This window comes from Brassica napus, chromosome C9 (genome assembly GCF_020379485.1).
Source record: "Brassica napus cultivar Da-Ae chromosome C9, Da-Ae, whole genome shotgun sequence".
Lineage (NCBI taxonomy): Eukaryota > Viridiplantae > Streptophyta > Magnoliopsida > Brassicales > Brassicaceae > Brassica > Brassica napus.
The window spans coordinates 19,682,115-19,702,654 of NC_063452.1; the positions used below are offsets into that span (position 1 = coordinate 19,682,115).

The window sequence follows — 20,540 nt, forward strand, 5'->3', positions numbered from 1 at the left end:
GAGACTAATTGTAGGTTTAGAGAAAGATGTATTTGCGATATATGTTAAACAAAGGTCTGAAGATAGTGAAATTATTCTCTAGGAACAGTTCTCGAAGTTTGGAGCCATCCTAGTTCCATGTTGCGGATAAGATGGCTTCTTAGCAACACTCCACCTTGCTCCCACACAGAGCTAGCCAGTCCAGGATTGCAAGGTAGTTCACACGATAGCCGCTACACGAGCATCTCCTTCGGCTAAATTTGAAAACCTGTTGCTCTTTCGCTAATTCAAGACTAGAAAGATGATGGGACACACTACAGAAACCACTATGACATCCTTCAAGGACTTGAGCCCACCATAACAGAGTTTGTACGTTTAGCCCCTACAGTTTCACTCAGGCCCTTCTTGGAGGTCTCTTGTGAGTCCATCTTTCAAGACATGTGGTCTTTCTATAGTAAGGCTGTTCTAGCTTTTACAAAAAGGCGTGAGCGTGATAAGTATATAAAACATAATTTGGCGTGTATTGTTGTATGCCTACTGCCTACCGTTTTAATGTGCAAGCCCCAAATCAGAAAAATGGTATAAATGAGATATGAAGTTGTGAAAAGATTTAAATCAGATGACCAAATGAAAGAAAAACAGAGTCTTAACGGTAGCTATGAAATTAAAATGACCAAATGATTTCAACCCCACGAGGTTTGCGAGCATATAATGTAAAGCCGCAGCGATTTGCAAATGATTCATATGAAATTATCCAAAGTAAATCCAACAAACATTCAATTAAAACAGTTCTAGCGTTGCACACGCCTTACATTTCCATCGGAGCCACGTCTTGGTCACCTGCACCACCACCACCCTGTTCTGCTGGTGCAGCAGCAGCAGCAGCTTCAGCCTCACCCTCACCAGCCTCACCAGCCTCACCAGCCTCATCCTCTGGTACTTTCTCAAATGTGTCAATCACTTTCTGTATAGTTTCCTGGTCCAAGAAGTGGAACGGCTCACCGACACCTAGAACAGAGACCGTGCAGAGAGAACTCTTAAGTGTTTCTCCTTGCAGTGTCTCCCTCACAGCCAGAATAGCATCTTTTATCAGATCTTCTCTGGAAGAATCCCCAAAGCTCTCAAACCTACGCTCCAGATAGGTCTTTGCGGCTTGTGAACGGGACCCAATAGCGAAAGCTTGATACTCAAAGTAGTTTCCGCTTGGGCAGTTGTAGTAAAGATGGGCTCCAGACTCATCCAGTCCACCTACCAAAAGACCCACGCCATATGGCCGCTTCCATGATCGTTGGGTACAGACCTGTTCATAGCCAGAACAAACACACAGTTATTCCTCAAGTATCAAGAAAAAACCTTGCTAAAGCTGAAGGAAAATGATATTTAATGTAACATAATGTGACTTAATTTGGACTTGTCTAGTGAAAGTTCTTATGGTACAATGCCTTCCTTTTAATTATACATATGGTTTATGGGAGGGGAGTTCTTCCCAGTGGCTTGTCACAAACAAAGAAATGAAAGATGGAATACAATAGAAAATCTATTTTATACGTTAACAAAAGTGAGATATATCACAATTATATTAAACATATTTGTCTGTCTCATCTGAGTTTCAGCATCAACTACTAGGGACTTGCAGAATATTCGACTGGAAAGCAAGTTCAGTTATCACCAATTCAAGCCAGAAAAATGGTGTCATATGCATAGTACATTATAATGTTACCAACAAACGAAAACTGCACCACGAAGCTACAAGATATACGAACATAAAACAGAAACCAAATCAGTTATTCTGATCTAAACGTACTTTTTCAGTTCGTAAATAAAGGAGAAAAACCATAAGCCAAAACAGAAAGTGGAATGTATGTAGTTAATAACTACAGGCAATTTGTACAACAACATCTAGGCTCTAGCATGTGAGACAAAGACCTAACTCCATTATCTACGTGACACAACAATCAATTCATTCATAAACAAGTCCAAGTATCAGAAGAACACCAAACTCCTCGAGACACATGCTATTGGTAAAGGTAAAGCCTTTGTAATACAGTAGTGACAACAACATGTAAATCGTTATACCAAACAGGATTTTGAGTTTTAGGTAAAGCCTTTTGAATACAGTAGTGCATCTTGTTAAGCACCATTAGCTCGTACAAGTCTTAATCAGCTCATATCACTACCATACTTGCTCTTAAGCTCCCTCAAGCATTTATTCCAATTCATCACAAACTAATCCTCAATTTTGGAAACCCTAACCTCAAATCCAATAACCTAATGTGAAATCAAGAGCAATTGATTCCAAATCTCAGCTAACCTGGGCCTTATCAGCGAGGTGAACGACGAGGCGTCCAACGGGGAGCGGAGACTCATAGGTGAAGGAGTGGTTGATAGCCTCCGATCTCATATAACGAGAGAGGACACGGCCATCGGCGGTGAGCCCAGCGATCGCGACGCCTATATGGTCATCGACTTTGAAGATCTTCTTCTGGTGAGAGGAGAGCTCGGATTGGGCCTTGTTGACGCAGGCGAGGACGACATGGGAGCGAGATCTGAGCCCGATTGCGGCGGAGCCTTGCTTGACTGCTTCCATGGCGTACTCCACTTGGAAGAGACGGCCTGTTGGGCTCCATGTCGTCACATCTGTGTCGTACTGATTCCTGAACATTTTAGCTTTCTTCTTCTTCTTCTCTGCTGCTCTTGTTTGGAAAAGGGTTTATACAGAGGAGAGCAGCTCAGAAACTTTTCTTTTGCTTCAAGCCATGGATGCTCTTTTCTCCTTTTGATCTTAACTGAACAAATGGGCTTACATCACTTTAATAGGCTTTTATTGGGCTTTTTAATTCGCGTTTTGGGCTCTGATTTTAAGAAATTACTACGGTAAATTCAATAAATTATAAATTAATAAAAACTTCTCTAGTTCCGAGTTATGTCTGTTTCAAATATAACACAAATCAATAAAATAATAAAATAATATATAGTTCCATTAAAATAATATATAGTTCCATTAATATTATAAATTAGTAATTTATATGTATAAAAATTGTATATAAGTACAGACCAACCATTATATTGTTGTTTTATATTCACAATGAAACTATCTTTATATTTTTTTAATATTTAATATATTTTAATGATTTTTAGTAAAATTATATCTAAAACTACATTTAAATTTTATGAAACATATTCAATATATATTAAATAATATAATAAAACCAATATTAAATGTTGAATTTCAAAAATTAATTAATACATGTACACTAAAATAAAATAAATAATCATATTATAGAAAACATATATCTTTAAATAGAAAAATCTAAAAGATGATTTTTTTTGTAAATTAATCTCTATAATTAATAAAATATCATAGTCTCAACACTATTAATTGAGAAATTCCCTAAGATAGCATTTTTTAAGTTTTTGTCACAAAAATAGCTTTCAATAGAAAAAATGACCAAAATAAGTTTTAATAAATGGTAAAAATGTATTTTTACCTTAGGTTTAGCTAATCTAAACTTAGGGTTTAGAGTTAGGGATAGAGTTTTGGGGATGTAATTTCAAATTAAAAATAAAAATAAAAAAATTTAAATTAAAATTTTCAAAACAAAAAAAAAGACTATTTTAATCATTTTCTTTTTTTGAAAGATATTTTTGTGACAAAAACTTAAATAGATCTATTTAAAAAAATTGCCCTTTATTAATTTATAGAGTTTTACTATATATCGATAATCTTTGTTACATAATATGCCAATCACTTTTATCGGTTTAACTGACTTTCATCGTTGATCTGTAGTTTAGCGATAAGCCAATCTCAATCACATGGACGAATTTGTTGGAGTTATACTTAGAGGTGGGCAAAAAAACCGAACCGAACCGAGTCAAACCGAACCAACCGAACCGAAACCGATTCGAACCGAACCAAAGTCTATTTCAAATCATTTAGTTGATGATTTTCTCAACCCGAATGGTTCGGTTCGGTTCGGTTCGCCTGAACCGAACCAAAAAACCGATGTATTTTTGTTATTATTTAAATTAAAAATATTAGTAATACCAATATACTAAAATTTTAATACCAAACCACAAATTTTTCATTTTTTATTCATTAACTTATATTCTTCTAACCTAATATGTAATCATCAAAATATTTTGATTTAAAATATTTTATTTATTGCATGATTTTTAATTTTAATGATATAAAAAATATTACTAATGATGTTGGGTTTTTTTTACTTTAGTTAACTTTCATTTGTTTTAATTTTTATATATTTTTGTGATTTTATAAAGGTTTTTGTTTCAGTTTTATATTGAATTTATTTATGTTTACATAATTTATGTTTTAAAATATAATTTTTCTTAGAAAAATTAAACTAAAAAGAATATAATTAAACCGATCTAAAACAACAAACCAAACAGAATACAAACCGAATCGAATACAAACCGAACCGAATATAAACCGAACCGAACACAAACCGAACCAAACTAACTATGGTTTACTTCAGTTGGAAAAATAGTAGAACCGAACTAACCAAACCGAACCGAACCCGAACCGAACCAAAAAAATAACCGAAATGCCCACCCAACGATTTATCAAATCTGAATACTGGAATACACGAATAAAGAGAAGTCATCTACTAGCAAATCATAATGTCATAATTATGATTATATTAATCATAATTATTTGAATACATTATCATAAATATTTGATTATATTAATCATAATTTTACTAAAATCATTTGTTTATACCAAAATTGTTTTATCTAAAAATGTTATTATTTTGCTATACATTTATTCAATATATTTATTAATAAATTTTCATAATAGTGTTAATTTTTCTTACAAATATCATTACTAAAATGTAAATTCTTTTTACGTACAAATATTAACAAAAATTCTTGATAAAAATGTCTTCTAAAATTGTATGTCTTAAGCGGCCACTTGGGCCGTTTACCCTTTGGACCGGTGTTTCTTCAAGCACATTCCTGGAAAATAAATACGCCATGTAAAAGCCACCACCTTACACGGCATATTTTGTTTTGCCAATTGGCTGTAACAAAGAACTTTATAGCAATATACGATGTGATAATCAGTACTACGTTGTGGAACGCCCATCCCATCCGACAGATGGAACGTTAATTTTCTGGATTTTTCTCCGTGTTTTGGCATGACTAGCACGATATTACGAATCACTTTCCGATAGGTCACCCATCATTCCACTACTCCAAATCAAACATGCTTAACTCTGGGATTTTAAACGGATATATGCCTAAAAAGATAAGCACATTTTGTTGACATATGTAACCAAATTAATTCTTTTGTACATTTCCATATACCATAAACTGAGATGTTACACTTATATTTTGCGGGTTTCGATCATAGAATATTACTTTTCTTTATGTACATTTTCAGTAGTAGTTTAGCTAGTAGACTATCGATAATGCTCTTTTAGCAGGTGTAGTGTAACGCAACCACATTTGAGAAGGATGGCTTTGTTAGAACTCTGTTTTGTAAAATGAAGAGACTGACTTTTTGACTGATGGTCTTTGTGGTTGGATTAACACCTCGTTGGAAAACTTACAACGAGCACTACAATATAGTATATTCAAACATCAAAAAATGGAGTTAAATTGATTGAGAAATTTTTTTTTTTTTGTGATCAGGGAAAACACACAATATTTAGGCCAAAATAGGTTTGTGAAAAAAGAGCAAGAGAAATAAGAAATCTCTCATCCTTCCATGCATAATGCATTTGGAAAATTGCATTGTATAACCTTCAAACGAATTATAATTTATTGTATGACAAAAAAACCTAAGTTGCAAATATGTATTGGATCTTTTATATAATAATGTTATTATATCCATGTATACAACCAGTGAAAGCAGCACAAAAAAAAAACAAAATTTAATTAATAATTTGTAACTGTAAAAGGTAAAACGTGGTCTTTCATTACTCACATATCTTCTTGAATTGAATTTCTTCTTACGAGAAGGACAACCAATTGTGATAAAGAAAAGACAACGATGAAGGCGAAGATGGTACACACATTGACTCTTTCAATTCTTTTCCTCTTTTTTTTTTAAATCATTGATTCTCACAATCATGCTTTTGTTTACACTTTGTTTTCGTTTCTGTTTTTGTTTTACATATCTAGTGATGAAGAATAACGACGGTGGGTCAGTAAAAGCGCCGTCGTGTCAGGAAAAGAGACGAGATGAAGACGATCTCTACATGGTGGTGAAGGATAATGATGGTGAGCGAAATGAATATGTATCAGTATGTCTAAGAAAAAGAAGAATTGAAGAAGATGAACTCACCGTCTATACTATATTCGGTGAAATGAATAGTATAGTATATATTTTTAAGTGTAGCTATTTATGTAAGGTTACCATACTATTTGAGACATATTTCTATACTACTCCTTAAAAATGTAATAATCTGTCATGTTTTGAAATTTGATAGTTTTTTCTCTGTCATTTTGTATGATTGATTGTAATATGAAACTCATTTTTTTGAGTGTTCGACAAATTTGATTATTTGGAACATTCGTTTACTCTACTATTTAAACTATATGAAATAGAAGATATGCAATCTGTTAACCAAGTAAATGTGTTGTCAAGTGTTTAATATTAAAAAACAATTTATAGATTGTATTTGGGTTTTCATGTCTAGGGTTTAGATTTGTTAAGTAGAGGTTTGGGTATAGTAAACCATATAATATACATTCTATTTGGGTTTATATTTTTTGATTAGGGTTTAGCTTTACATTAGGATTTAGATTAGGGTTTATACTTCCTTGATTTGGGTATATATATTTATATTTGGGTTTAGGATTAGGGTTTAGGGTTTAGTATTTAGAGGCTGAAGGTTGAGGTTTTGAGTAAGGTTTAATATTTAGGAGTTATAAGTGGATTTGGAGTCTTATACTATTTCGACGATATGATATAAAAATTCAGATGCATATTTATGTGGTAAACAAACGTGTGGTGTTGGTGGCACTACGTGGTGTAATAATTAATAGTGGAGTTTTACAACCGACCACGTCATTTACTTTCTCACGTTAACTGACCATTTGAAATTGGAGGAGCATAACCGGAAAAAAAACATGCTAAATGTTAGTTTATTAATCATATCAAAATCAATGCTATCTACTTAGTTTACATTCCCATTTTGGCTATTCAGCAAATTAACCCATAAGATTTTATATAAGCTATGAAGTGTATGAAAATTTAACATAAGAAAATGTAGTGTTTGTATTATATTATTTTAAATTAGTGAAGATACTGTCTATACCAACATAATAATCAGATTTTATTTTCGTTGTATGCTGAACACGCACGTGGACAAGTTGATAATGTAATGTTGTGTACTCTTCTTTGGTTTTTGTCAATTTTGTACTATATCTTTATACGTTTAAACCATTTTAGTTTTTGTTTGAGTAGCTGTTAACAAAAACATATATTTATATATATTCAAAATAAAAAAATTATAAATTAGTTAAATTTTGGTTTAACAATACTACGTTTGATATATATCTTAAATTTTAGATTTTCAATAGCATAATCAGTAAAAACACCTATGGCCAATATTATTTCATGATTCTTTTGTTTTACCAACAATAACTGTACTAAGACTAAAGTAGACACGGATTGAAAGCCAAAATAGTGAAACTAAAGCAACATAAACCATATAAGAAAAAAGACTTCGAGAATTTGGTGTAAGTTTGTTCGCTACTGTGTACTTGCATTTGGAATATATTGGATTGTAAAGTTAGGAAATAACTTATTATATCGTTTGAAATTCATCTATGTGAGTAGTGAAAGTCGGACATTTCATCGATGTAGACATTCATCATTTGAGAAAATTCTATTATGAACACCACTTATGAAAACTAAATGGTTCTTATGCACTTCATGGCCCAGATCAAACATTCACATTCTATATGTAAAAATTATAAGTTTTATTCATGGCTCCCACAGTATTTTCAGTTGAGTCCCATATGCTAGAAAACCATTTTTGACTAAGATATATCCACATAACCCACAAGGCTCCCTCTATTTACGCTATACAAAAATTTCTTGTGAATTTCCATTTTTGTTTTTATAAACTCTATCATTTATGCTCTTCCAAGTATACCGTATACACGGAAAATAGTTGAAGTCATATTCTTTTGGAAGTTTCCTGAATAGGTAATCAATATCCGAGAAGAGTAAATACAATGGAACACTATTACAAGAAATCTTAGATTAATTGATTCTTTCTCCGCTCCAAATATATATTCCATAGCATATATTCCATAGCATATCACATTGAATTCCACGTGACCGTAAATCCTTAGACCATGTTTATTGCAATCCCTTAACAAGGGATCTTAGCATTAATGTGATTTTAATTAAATGGAAAACCCATTTATTATGAAGAGGCGTCCCTTAATTAAGGGAGCGAAGGCACCGTCCCTTGAGCCACATGGCTTGATGTTATTGGAGAGAGGGTGGGTGGTCTCGCGAGACATCGCGTTCTTTCTTCATTTTTTTCTTTCTGTTTTTCATCTCTCCTCTCTGGAGACGAAAAGGCGATATCTCTTCTTCTCCGTGGCTCGACTCAACCAACAGCGGGTTTCTCGGTGGCTCATGTCGACGACGGAAAACGGCGTCCCCTCTAACGGTTGCTATCGTCGACCAAGGAAAACGGCGAGATGTCTCTCGTGGTTGCGGTCGGAGGCGTCGCCAAACGGTGACCGTCGGCGAATCGAAAGGCAAAGATGAGTTCATATGTCTCTCTATTTTAATATTTCATTCATGCATGTCTTTAGATTGTTGTATTTCATCCTGAATCTAGAGAAGCTCAATCGACTGACTTGTTGTAATTTTGTATGTCTTTGTGTCTTCAGATGGTTTGATCAAGAGGCACGATCCATAGAGAGCCGTCATATATCTCAGACTTCACCCCCATGATTGTTTGTAAAAGGTAAAACCTTTGTCTTTGATCTTTTGAATCAGATAAAAGAAATCTATTTGGTCTGTTGAATAGGATAAACCATTGTTTATATTCGATGGTTGTTTGTGAGTTTGATTGCGCTTGCTGTTGGATTTAATTGTGGCTTGAACTGAATTAGAGAGGTGGATAATACCATTGTGTTCTGTTCAATTTCTTCATTATAGTTGCTTTTTAAAAAAGTCTTTGCTCTGTTTGAATTGTAGAGTAGGATTTAATTGTGGCTTGAACTGAATTAGAGAGTTGGATAATACCATTGTGCTCTGTTTAATTTCTTCATTATTGTTGCTTTTTAAAAACGTCTTTGCTCTGTTTGAATTGGAGAGTATGATAATGCCATTGTCTTTGCTCTGTTTGAATTGGATAAAGCATTGCAATCTCTTGTTTGCTATAGTGGTTTGTGGTATTAGAAATATGTTGCGATTGTCCTTGATTGCTATCTCTTCTGTGAAATGAATTGAATGGTAATTATGTGTTAGGTTAGGTAATAAATAGCTGTTTATTGGTTTGTGGTTAGATAGAAATGAATGGTCTTGTGTTTGTTGGTGTTAGAAATATGTCAACTCGGTTATGGTTGACTATCAATGCGTTTCTTCTTCTATTCATTCTATAAAAATCTTGGCTTCTATTGTTTGTTCAATTCATTCCAAAACCGTGTTCTTCTCTTCTCTTCCTATTCATTCTATAACAATCTCAGCTCTTTCTTTTCTATCTCTCTTCCTTCGTATGGATTCCTATCCATCTGCTTCAAGCTCAAAGTTTGTTGAACTATTAAATAGTCAACAAACTCTTTCCTTTGGAAACAATGAAGATAGTGTTGAACTATCTTCATCACAACTTCCATTTTAATGTTCATTTGGTACCGAAGCCTCTAACTTTGATGGAGAGACGGCTACAGAGCAAAGAGAGCGACGGAAATGGACTCCAAAGGATGATATTTTGTTCACCAGCTCGTGGTTAAACACGAGCAAAGACCCAGTGGTTGGGAACGAGCAAAGATCAGGCGCCTTTTGGTCAAGAATTGCTGCCTACTTAGAGGCAAGCAGAGAGAGCCAAGGGACTGATGCTGGCTGCGAACAGAGAGAGCCGACCCACTGCAAGCAGCGTTGGCACAGGATCAACGACCTTGTGTCCAAATTCTGTGGAGCGTATGAGGCTGCTACTAGGGAGAAAAGTAGTGGCCAAAACGAGAATGATGTTCTCAAGCTAGCACATCAAATCTTCTACAACAATCACCAGAAGAGATTCATGCTTGACCACGCATGGAAGGAGCTGCGCAACGACCAGAAGTGGTGCGCCCTTGCCACTGCTAAACGTCCCAGTTCGAAGAAGAGGAAGTGTGATGACGGTGGAGACTCATCAGCCTCTGAAGCAACTGCGAACAAACGCCCCCCGGGTGTTAAGGCTGCAAAGGCGAGTTCTAAGAAGAAGGTGGTAGAGGAGAATTCTCTGAATGCGTTTCAAAGTATGTGGACAATCAAACAGCAGGATTTGTTGATGAAGGAGCGGTTGTCTAAGATGAGTTTGCTTGACAGTCTTATTGGGAAGCAGGAACCTCTAGCTGAGTATGAAGAGGCCCTCAAGAAGAAACTCATCACTGACTTGATGTCTACTTGATGTCTAGCTAACTCATCTTGTTGTGTTTATCGTTATGTTTCTTATTATGACTCTTGTTCTGTTTATGGTTATGTTTTTTGTTATGTTTCTTAAAATGGGCATCTAAATGTAGTTTTGTGACTTGTTCCTGCTATTGTTCTTGTGCTTATTAATGCTAAATGTTCATGTTATTGTTCTTGGCGCGGTTATGTTCAAGAGTTTAACCTATTCTTGTTCTTGTTATTGCAGGTGAGAGAGTACGCAAAGAACCTATGGCGAAGCCAAGGTCAGAACATGAGAGAGTGGAGATGTCACGAGCGTTGAGAGATGTCACGACTTGAGTTGTTGTTTCTTTGTCTTCTAGTTGTTGTAGATGTCACGAGCGTTGATGTAGCTTGTCTTGTAGTTGTCACGAGAGTGGTGAGGTACTGTCCTCTAGTTGTGTCAAAGTGTTAATGTTTTGTCTTCAAGTCATGATTTGTAATCTTGCATCACGGACACAAAAGTCTTGTAAATCACGGACTGAACAGCAATGCATCGAAGTGTATATAGTCTTATATTCTGCTCTCATATGTCTCCATATTAATCTCATCTCTCTCCTTTCATCTATCTCATCTCTCTCCTTTCATGTCTCTCTAAATCTCACGGTCCTCTCTCCTTATTTGTAAAAAAATTCCGTTTCCTCTCATCTCCTTATTTATAAAACAATCCCATTTGCTCTCATCTCCATATTTTCTAAAACAATCCCATTATCTATTCTCACCATATTTTCTAAAACAATTCTATTTTATGGCATCTTCTTCAGATAACAATTTAGAAGATTCGTTCGATGAAACGTTCAATCAATATTTTGATCAAACATTCGAGAATCTGGTTATCAATGAAGAAAATGAAAGGAGGACAAGGAAAAAACGAGTGTTTATCGAAAGAAATCGCGAAGAAGGCGATATGCGATTATGGAATGATTATTTCAGTGATAGTCCAACATATCCTGAAAATCTTTTCCGACGACGGTTTAGAATGAACAAGCAATTGTTCATGAAAATTGTTGATCGACTCTCCAATGAAGCTCCATTCTTTCGACAAAAGAGAGATGGTCTCGGAAGGCTTGGTATCTCTCCACTTCAAAAGTGTACAACAGCTATTCGTGTGTTGGCCTATGGTTATGCGCTTGATGCGGTCGACGAGTACCTCAGGCTCGGTGCAACCACTGCTCGATTATGTGTGGAAAATTTTGTCGACGCCATAATAAATGTGTTTGGCGACGAGTACCTAAGAAGACCAACACCGGCTGATCTTCAACGTCTACTTCATATTGGAGAGCTTCGTGAATTTCCCGGGATGATAGGAAGCATCGGTTGTATGCATTGGGAGTGGAAGAATTGTCCCACCGCTTGGAAAGGCCAATATTCTCGTGGTTCGGGAAAACCTACAATCGTTTTAGAGGCGGTTGCTTCATATGATCTTTGGATATGGCATGCGTTTTTTTGACCTCCAGGTACCTTAAATGATATTAATGTACTTGATCGCTCACATGTTTTTGTTGACATAATAAATGGTCAAGCCCCGCAAGTGATTTTCTCGGTCAACGGAAGAGAGTACCATTTGGCTTACTATCTCACTGATGGTATTTATCCAAAATGGGCAACTTTTATCCAATCTATTTCGATTCCACAAGGGCCGAAAGCCGTTTTATTTGCGCAACGTCAAGAAGCTGCCCGAAAAGATGTCGAGCGTGCTTTCGGAGTTTTGAAGCTCGATTTGCCATTGTTAAAAATCCAGCACTTTCTTGGGATAAAGTCAAGATTGGGAAGATTATGAGAGCATGTATCATACTCCATAATATGATAGTAGAAGATGAACGAGATGGATACACTCTATATGATGTTTCAGATTTCCAACAAGGAGAAGGCAGCGGAAGTTCACATGTCGATCTCACATATTCTACAGATATCCCTACAAATATCGCAAATCAAATGGGTGTTCGAACTAAAATTCGTGACAGACAAGCGCATCAACAACTAAAAGGTGATTTGGTTGAACATATATGACGTAAATTTGGACGTGATCAAGACAACAACTGAGCTTGAGATGCATCATTTTAATTATTATCGTTTGTTTTAGTAATATTTGTTTTTATGTTTGCATTTTAGAACTCTCCTATTAAATATTATGTTTCATTTTGTTTTATTTAATAAATAAATTTAATCTTTGTTTAAAATTTTATGTTTAAAAAAAATTTAATAATTTTTAAATTGTTAAAAACTTTACTTAAGAAACTACCAATAAACCACTTAAATTATGTGTCTCTTACCAAAGTCTTTTCTCTTAAATTTAATAGTTTAAAAATCATTAAAAACCATTTAGGAAGAGATCATGGGTTTTAGCTAGGCCTAGGCAAAATAACCGGAACCGAAGAACCGAACCGGAACCGAACCGAAATACCCGAAACTGGAACCGGACTAATACCCTCAAATACCCGAACGGTTCCTATATTTTTATATCCGAAATAACCGAACCGAACCGGAACCGAACCGATAACCGAACGGATACCCAAATATATAAAAATATTAATTATATATACATATAACATCACTAAATATATATTTTTTATTTAAAATTCTATTAAAAGTATCTAAAAATAGTTGAGAATAACTAAATTATTATAAAATATCCAAACTACCCGAAATTATCTGAAACTATCCAGATAGTTTTATCCGAAATATCCAAAGTAATCCGAAATATCCAAATTTTTTATCTAAATCATCCTATTTATTTGATATTTTACCCTAAATAACCGATATTTTATCCAAATTATCCGAACTACCCGAACTATCCGAACCCGAACCGGATCCAAATGAGAACCAAACTTTTTCCGGATATTTTCCGGTTCCTACATTTACTATCCGAACCGAACCGAACCCGAAACTATCCGAACCGAACCGAACCGAAAATAGGTCAAGTACTAAATGGATCCTCTAGCCGCTATCCGAACTATCCAAAACCCGAAATACCCGAACCGAACCGAACCGATACCCGAAATGCCCAGGCCTAGTTTTAGCAATGAACTTGCTCTTAATGAAATATAAACTCCTATATATATTGCTTGCAAAACAAAATATTCCAATTTCCGAGAACACTGTAGCTTCCAAGTAAAAGTTATAAATGGTCTAGTGTCTGTTCCATAGAACCTCATGTTTGTTTTCTTGTTCAGGTATAATTTTTTCATTATATAACCTGATTACACCCTGTACTTCCCTAAAACTGTGTCATGCATCCATATGTATTCGGATTAGAGAAAATGACTAAGATAGCACTAAAAATTTTTTTGTCACAAATATAGTCTCTAAGAATAAAAATGACCAAAATAACATTTAATGTTTTATCAAAAGAGATAAATATACACTTATACCCCAATGGTAAATTAATTTAGACATTAGAATTTAGAGTTAATGGGTGGGGTTTAGAATTTAGGGTTTATGGTTTAGAGTTTAGAGTTTAGGGTTTAGGGTTTAGAGTTTAGGGGTGGGGTTTAGGGTTTAGAGTTAAGGGGTGGGGTTTAGGATTTAGAGTTTAGGGTTTAGAATTTAGGGTTTAGGGTTTAGAGTTTAGAGTTGGAGAGTGGGATTTTGGGATAAGATTTCAAATTTTAAAAAATAAAAAAAAATTAAATTTTTCAAAAGATAAAATGCTATTTTGATCATTTTAGTTTTTGGAGCTATTTTTGTGACATAAACTTAGAAATATGTTATTTTAGAGATTTGCCCTTCATAATATTACGCTGCCATACGTATTACGGTTTAATTTAATAATATTGATTCATAATTTTTCACACTCACACATGAGACTATCAGATACCATAAATAAGTCCACAACACTTTCATACAAACTTAAAAAGAAAAAAAAACAAATCACAAATTCATAAGACAATAGATCCATATTAGATACGGGTTCAATTTCTAAGCACAGATCTGCTGTGCCGACATGTGACTATCGGCTTTCTCGCCGGCCATCCCTGGTTCGGTCTTCTTACAAGCTACCATACCATCAGTTAAACCTGCAGATCCGTTTTTAATCTCCTTATTGTCATCACTGCCCGGAACTTTGTCCTCAGATTTCAAATGTTCCGGTAAAGTGACAGGGAGAAAACCCTTTTGACGACATGTCTCAATCGATTCCACCAACATATCCTCGAGACTATACTTGAAGTTAAATCCCATATCAATCAGCTTCTTGGAACTGAACATAATGCTCTTTAGATTCTCATCCACTCCTTCAAACCTGTTCCAAAGAGTTCATATTCAGAAAAAAAAAATTAAACTGAATATGCAAAAAAAGCTTAAACCGGTAATGATAAAAATCTTACGTTGAAGGCACGTTATATTCTGGATATTTTTGCCTGAGAAACTCGGAGATAGTAAGAATCGTTGCATCGTGAGAGGAACAAACATAACGTCCCTTGGCAGCAGCTTGTTCGTACAAGAATATATGAGCATTGCATAAGTCGTCCAAGTGGACATACTGTCCTTGTCTTATGATGGAGTAATGTGCCTCGTTACCTAAAACATTTTTACCGTTTTAAATTAACCTCTTAGTTAAAAAAGAGGGATTAGAAAGTAGGCTCACTCACGAGTGATAGGAGAGAGCGCGGTAATAAGGCTAGGCGGCATAGATGTTGTTATAAATGGACCGATCACCAATGTCGGGATAATACTAATGAAATCTATTCCTTTTTCCTTAGCGTAATCCCAAGCTGCTTTCTCGGCTAACGTTTTCGACATGAAATACATCTGCCAACAATTTATCAAAAACATAAATTACTTTGAAGAAGATCAACCTCGGGTTAATTTTTTATATATGATCCTTAATATATATACCCATCCTGTCATCTTCTTGGACATGATAAAGTCGAGATCACTCCAATCGTTTTCATCATAGACATTTTTCTGGTGTTCCTCAACATTAACCGTTCCAGCAGACGAAGTAAACACAATTCTTCGTACGGTCTTTGCCTTATCACATGCTTTCATTATCCCCAACACTCCATTCACTGTTGGTTTTATCACTTCGTTCTGATTCAAACAAACTCATTTAACAAAATCTTGTAGGATTGATGTGTAATAAGAAAAAGGTTCATAGTATAACTCACCTCGGGATCCTTGGATTCAAAATCCATGGGAGTAGCTATGTGAAAAACGCCGTCGCATCCGTTTATGGCGTCATCGTAGCTTCCTTCGTCAGATAAATCGGCTTTCCATAAAGTGAGTTGCGTCTTCGCGTTTGGCAAATCAAGAAGATGTTGCACTTTCTTCAAATTTCCTTTACAGGCCAAGAAAACTCGTAAGTTACTTAAAACACACAAAGTGATACGTATTAACATATACTCTTAGGAGAAATTAACGAGTTTGTAAGATACGTACCAGGATCGCGAACAGTGGCACGGACAAAGTAACCACGTTCCAGTAGCCGCATCACGAGCCATGAACCAATGAATCCTGATGCGCCGGTTACGCACACGGTCTCTTTGTGAGCTACCATTTGTGTGTGTTAGAAAGATGGATTATGCTTTGGGAAAGAGTATACTATGTAGCTTCGGTGGAAATCTTCGTGCTATATGAAAACATTATATATAGACGTACCATAGCTTGAACATTGCTATGAAGAAGCTACCGTCACGTGAGTACCAACCGGCAAAGCACGTGTGGAACGTTAGTTGGCTAAGGACTTGATTGTTTGGTACGTGGCAAACTGGTAAGTGTGATTTGATTTTATTACTTTTGGATGTAGCTGTACCGGCGGATGAAATGCGCGTTGGCTCCAAGTTGCTTGTGGTTGGTGAGAAAGCGACAAGAATTGCCGTCTACTTTTCTTTTCATTGTTTTCAAAAATTTTAATTATTATAGTATATTTGGCGATTAGGGATTTTCTTTGCACATTGATTTTTTGGCCTAACAAGATAATTACTAGTATGATTCTCTTTTTTTTGAACAACTGTACTTTTATAAACAAGGAAACAGTTTAACAAGAAGTATCAAAAGATCAACCCAAAAGCCTCAAACAGATGAGGAGACTAATATGGGTAACACAGTACCCCAATATAAACCAGTTACGAGAAAGCAACATCATGTTCAAAAGTTTCTTTGAGCCAAAAAGGATAACTTCTGGCCACATAAGAATGCAACCTAGCTCCAAAAGAAGCACTTTGAGCAATGAGCTTTGCACCTTGATTAGTATCAGATACCTCAGAATGCAGACTCCAGTTATCAATATTAGCCAATGCAATTCTGATCTCCGAAGCTTGATATGCAAAAGATGGCCACGCTTTTGGACGAGTCACTGAGCCTATCAAGTCAGTGGCCTCAGAGCCAAAAACAACACGCGACAATTTTAGACTGGCCATACTGTTAATAGCCCATAGAAAACATTGAAGTTTAGCCTCATCAATATTATCTATGTGAGCTATAGAGTGGCGACTATGCAAGAGGACAACACCTCTATGATTTCTGAGAACCCATGAAATTCCAGCAATCTTCTTTTGTTTAGCCCAAGAATAAGCAAAATTACATTTTACCCATAAAGGAGGAGGAGGTAACCATTTTTTAGTACCAAATCTCTTTTACAAAGACTGACATTCCTCAATCTCAACTTCTACCCTCTGAGCTAAAAACCATAGGTCTACATCTTCCTTAATTATTTTAAGAGATTGTAAGGGACAAAAACCTTTACCTTCAAAAACTAGAGCATTTCTTCCTGTCCAGATATGCCAAAGTATCCGAGGACACATTCGAGCAATTCCTGAAGGCAAGGATTTTGATTTGCTTGCTTTTAGAAGATGGTAAAAATTTGAGAACACAGACCTTGAAAAAACTTCTGTAAGCGGTTGAGGGAAAAGCGACACCTTGAATCCACTTTCATCCCCCTGGAAATAATTTTATCCGCAACAGGGAGGGACTCAGAGAGCATTTTCCAAATAAAAGTCTTGATTTTTGGAGAAGTTTTTAAGGACCAAACCTCTGATTTTAGATGATTTAACGAGGGCATCACAGAAGCTTCAAACTTAAGCTGAGAGTTGGTAATTTGATTTTGCAACCAGTAGCCTGATTTCACAGAATACTCCCCACTTCTGTTATGTCCCCAAACCCAGAAATCATCTTTGAAAACAACTGGTCTTGTTTGCAGAATGCACTTGATATCTGCAGGATAGAAAAGATTTTCCAGTTTTTCTCTGTTCCAATCTCTATTTTGGAAGTCAATCAGATCACTTACCAAGAGATCAATATCAATAACTGGATTCTTTATCAGCGGTGCTTTCATATTTACATCCCTAATCCAAGCCTCAGTCCAAACTTTAATAGAAGAGCCGTTGCCAACCATTCTATACAGACCTTTTTTTAGGAGATCACGGCCGTGAAGTATACTTCGCCAAGCAAAGGAAGGCTTCGAAGTGAGAGGAGCTGAGAGAAATTGATCGTTTTCAAAATACTTGCTCTTCATCACCTGAGAGAATAAGCTTTGAGGGTTTTGTAGAATATTCCATGCTCGCTTGGCCAAAAGCGCCTGGTTAAAAACTTTAATGTCTCGAAACCCTAGTCCTCTCTCTTGTTTTGATAGACACATTCTGTCCCAACCAATCCAATGTATCTTTCTTTTATCTTATGAGGAGTTCCACCAAAAGTTTGCCATAGCACTGTTCAAAGATTCACATGTGGTCTTAGGAAATCTAAAGCAAGACATCGCGTGGATAGGCGATGCTAATGCTACTGATTTGATAAGAGTGTCTTTACCACCTTGTGAAAGTAATCTGGCAAAACAACCAGAGAATTTGCTCTTAAGAGAATCATGAATATAGGAAAGCATTTTGACTTTAGAGCCTGTGAAACACTCGGGAAGTCCCAAATACGAACCCATACCACCCTCTGTATCGATGCCTAAAGATTGCTTAACCACTTCCTTATCACTATCATTAACCTTAGTTCCAAAGAAGATAGAGGACTTACAAGGATTAACCAGTTGTCCCGTTGCACCTCCGTAGATAGACAAAATCTTCTTGAGCTCCTCACACTGATCTAAGGTTGCTTTGCAAATAAATATGCTATCATCTGCAAACAAGATATGATGAAGAGAAGGTCCAGAAACAGAGAATTCCATCCCTGTGATTTTATGAGAAGCAAAAGATCGATTCAGAAGATGAATAAGAGCTTCAGTACATAGTACAAAAAGAAAGGGAGATAACGGATCTCCCTGTCTTAAGCCTCTCTGTGGAACAATGAAACCATGAGGTTTGTCATTGATCAAGGCCGAATATGTGACTGAAGAAACACAAGCCATAATCCAGTTGATCCACTGATGATGAAATCCCATGTCTTGTAACAACGCTTTCAAAAACTTTCATTCAACCCTATCAAAAGCCTTAGACATATCCGACTTAATAGCCATATACTCTGATGATCAGGAAGGATGAGTAGATAGGCTATGCGTCACCTCATGGCCATAATTATGTTGTCATAGATGAGTCTCTCTGACACAAAAGCAGACTGCGAAGGAGAGACAATAAGAGGCAAGAGAGGTCGCAGTCTTTGAGCAATGATCTTAGCTATGATCTTGTAGAGAACAAAACATAAGCTAATAGGTCTAAGGTCAGACATGGAGCTTGAGTTAACCTTCTTGGGTATTAAGCATAATTGAGTATAATTCCAATCAGTAGGAAACGAACCTGCCTGAAAGAAGTTACAGACCTCTGCAGTTACCTGATTGCCTATCACATCCCAGAATTGTTGATAGAATAAACTTGACATGCCATCAGCTCCTGGTGCCTTAGATGGATTGATCGAAAAAACCGCATTCTTGACTTCTGCTGCAGTTACTTCTTTTATCAACTCCGTATTCATTGAATGAGAAACCCTCGGTTGAAACCCTTGAAAGATATCTTGAAAATCTGAAGGATTTGTAGAAGTAAAAAGAGACTGAAAATATTCCGCTGCAACAGCTCCTTTAAAAGCTTCAGATCTTTGTTCTCTACCATTCTCATCCACCAGCTTCTCAATACCTTTTTTGATTGATTTGCTTTAACTGAAGCGTGAAAGAATTTGGTATTTTTATCCCCCACTTTTGCCCAGTTTTCTCTGCATCTTTGGCTTCAAAAAGACTGCTCATCGTTATAAGCTCTCATCAGTTTTGTCTTCAATTGTTGTAACCGATGTGTATCAGGAGAATCAGATGAATGTTCTGCCTCCAACAGTTTCTGTATATCCAAAATCTTGCATCTTGAGTTGAGGCAATTCTCCTTTTTTAACTTGCTTAAAGCCTTACGACAAAGGCGAATCCGGTGAGATATTGATCCACAAGCCAAAGGGTGAGGACTGTTCCATGCCTGGGAGATAGCTTGTTTAATCATCGGTTGATGAAGAAATCTGCTATCAAATCTGAACTGACCTCTGTAAGAGTCTTGAGAAGCAGCCAAACTCACCAAAACTAGTCTATGATCAGAACCTCTTTTTTCCAAAAAGCTTGATTTGAGGCAGGAAACATCAAGTGCCAATCTTTATTTCCAAAACACCTATCAAGCTTATATTGAATCCATTTATTGTTCCTTTTTCCTCCCCAAGTAAAAGCATTTCCAGAGCTTGATAACTCCGACATTTGACAAGCTTTTATCATGTCGTTGAAGGGAACTGATATCTTGTGAATCTGTATGATTTTAACTATCATTTAGTGTATATATTAATCATTTAGAGTGCCATTTAGCATCATTAGGTTGCATTTCCATGCATAAGTCCATATCAGGTGTTGGAGATGGCATTTGGTGAGTTTAGACCATCTAGAACTTGATTGAAGGCAAAAAGGAGTGATTTTGGTCGAGAAACGAAATGGAGACCAAGTGTCCCAGCGGCTTAGTGCCTCCACAGCGGCCTAAACGCCAGGCCACAAAGCCGCTGTGAATCCTAGACGACATTATCTCATTCCACGGCTAAAGTGTTGGAG

The 20,540-nt window shown here is 36.0% G+C and overlaps 3 protein-coding genes across 3 annotated transcripts; 1 reads left to right on the forward strand and 2 right to left on the reverse strand.

Annotated features, from left to right (window-relative positions):
* Window positions 1-620: 620 nt before the first annotated feature.
* On the reverse strand, window positions 621-2,758 carry LOC106406452 (proteasome subunit alpha type-1-A). The gene is made up of 2 exons (XM_013847125.3): window positions 2,291-2,758; window positions 621-1,279 (listed from the first exon to the last, which is right to left on the reverse strand). Exons 1-2 carry the CDS (start codon window positions 2,639-2,641, stop codon window positions 788-790), a joined length of 843 nt encoding a protein of 280 aa, XP_013702579.2. The 5' UTR covers window positions 2,642-2,758; the 3' UTR covers window positions 621-787.
* Window positions 2,759-6,125: 3,367 nt separating this feature from the next.
* Window positions 6,126-10,580, forward strand: LOC125592523 (glutathione S-transferase T3-like). Its single transcript, XM_048767739.1, has 2 exons — window positions 6,126-6,222; window positions 9,832-10,580. Exons 1-2 carry the CDS (start codon window positions 6,126-6,128, stop codon window positions 10,578-10,580), a joined length of 846 nt encoding a protein of 281 aa, XP_048623696.1.
* A 3,772-nt stretch (window positions 10,581-14,352) lies between these two features.
* Window positions 14,353-16,172, reverse strand: LOC106403158 (dihydroflavonol 4-reductase). The gene is made up of 6 exons (XM_013844000.3): window positions 15,980-16,172; window positions 15,709-15,878; window positions 15,437-15,631; window positions 15,190-15,349; window positions 14,926-15,118; window positions 14,353-14,840 (listed from the first exon to the last, which is right to left on the reverse strand). Exons 1-6 carry the CDS (start codon window positions 16,095-16,097, stop codon window positions 14,519-14,521), a joined length of 1,158 nt encoding a protein of 385 aa, XP_013699454.2. The 5' UTR covers window positions 16,098-16,172; the 3' UTR covers window positions 14,353-14,518.
* Between the last annotated feature and the right edge of the window lie 4,368 nt (window positions 16,173-20,540).

What these genes read in the sequence shown, in the direction of transcription:
- LOC106406452 (XM_013847125.3), bottom strand. Translation starts at nt 2,641, where the DNA reads ATGTTCAGGAATCAGTACGACACAGATGTGACGACATGGAGCCCAACA. An exon ending in ACCTCGCTGATAAGGCCCAG is followed by an intron (nt 1,280 to 2,290) that starts GTTAGCTGAGAT and finishes GGCTATGAACAG; the next exon opens with GTCTGTACCCAACGATCATG.
- LOC125592523 (XM_048767739.1), top strand. Translation starts at nt 6,126, where the DNA reads ATGAAGAATAACGACGGTGGGTCAGTAAAAGCGCCGTCGTGTCAGGAA. An exon ending in GGTGGTGAAGGATAATGATG is followed by an intron (nt 6,223 to 9,831) that starts GTGAGCGAAATG and finishes TTGGTACCGAAG; the next exon opens with CCTCTAACTTTGATGGAGAG.
- LOC106403158 (XM_013844000.3), bottom strand. Translation starts at nt 16,097, where the DNA reads ATGGTAGCTCACAAAGAGACCGTGTGCGTAACCGGCGCATCAGGATTC. An exon ending in TTGAATCCAAGGATCCCGAG is followed by an intron (nt 15,632 to 15,708) that starts GTGAGTTATACT and finishes TGTTTGAATCAG; the next exon opens with AACGAAGTGATAAAACCAAC. An exon ending in CCAAGAAGATGACAGGATGG is followed by an intron (nt 15,350 to 15,436) that starts GTATATATATTA and finishes AATTGTTGGCAG; the next exon opens with ATGTATTTCATGTCGAAAAC.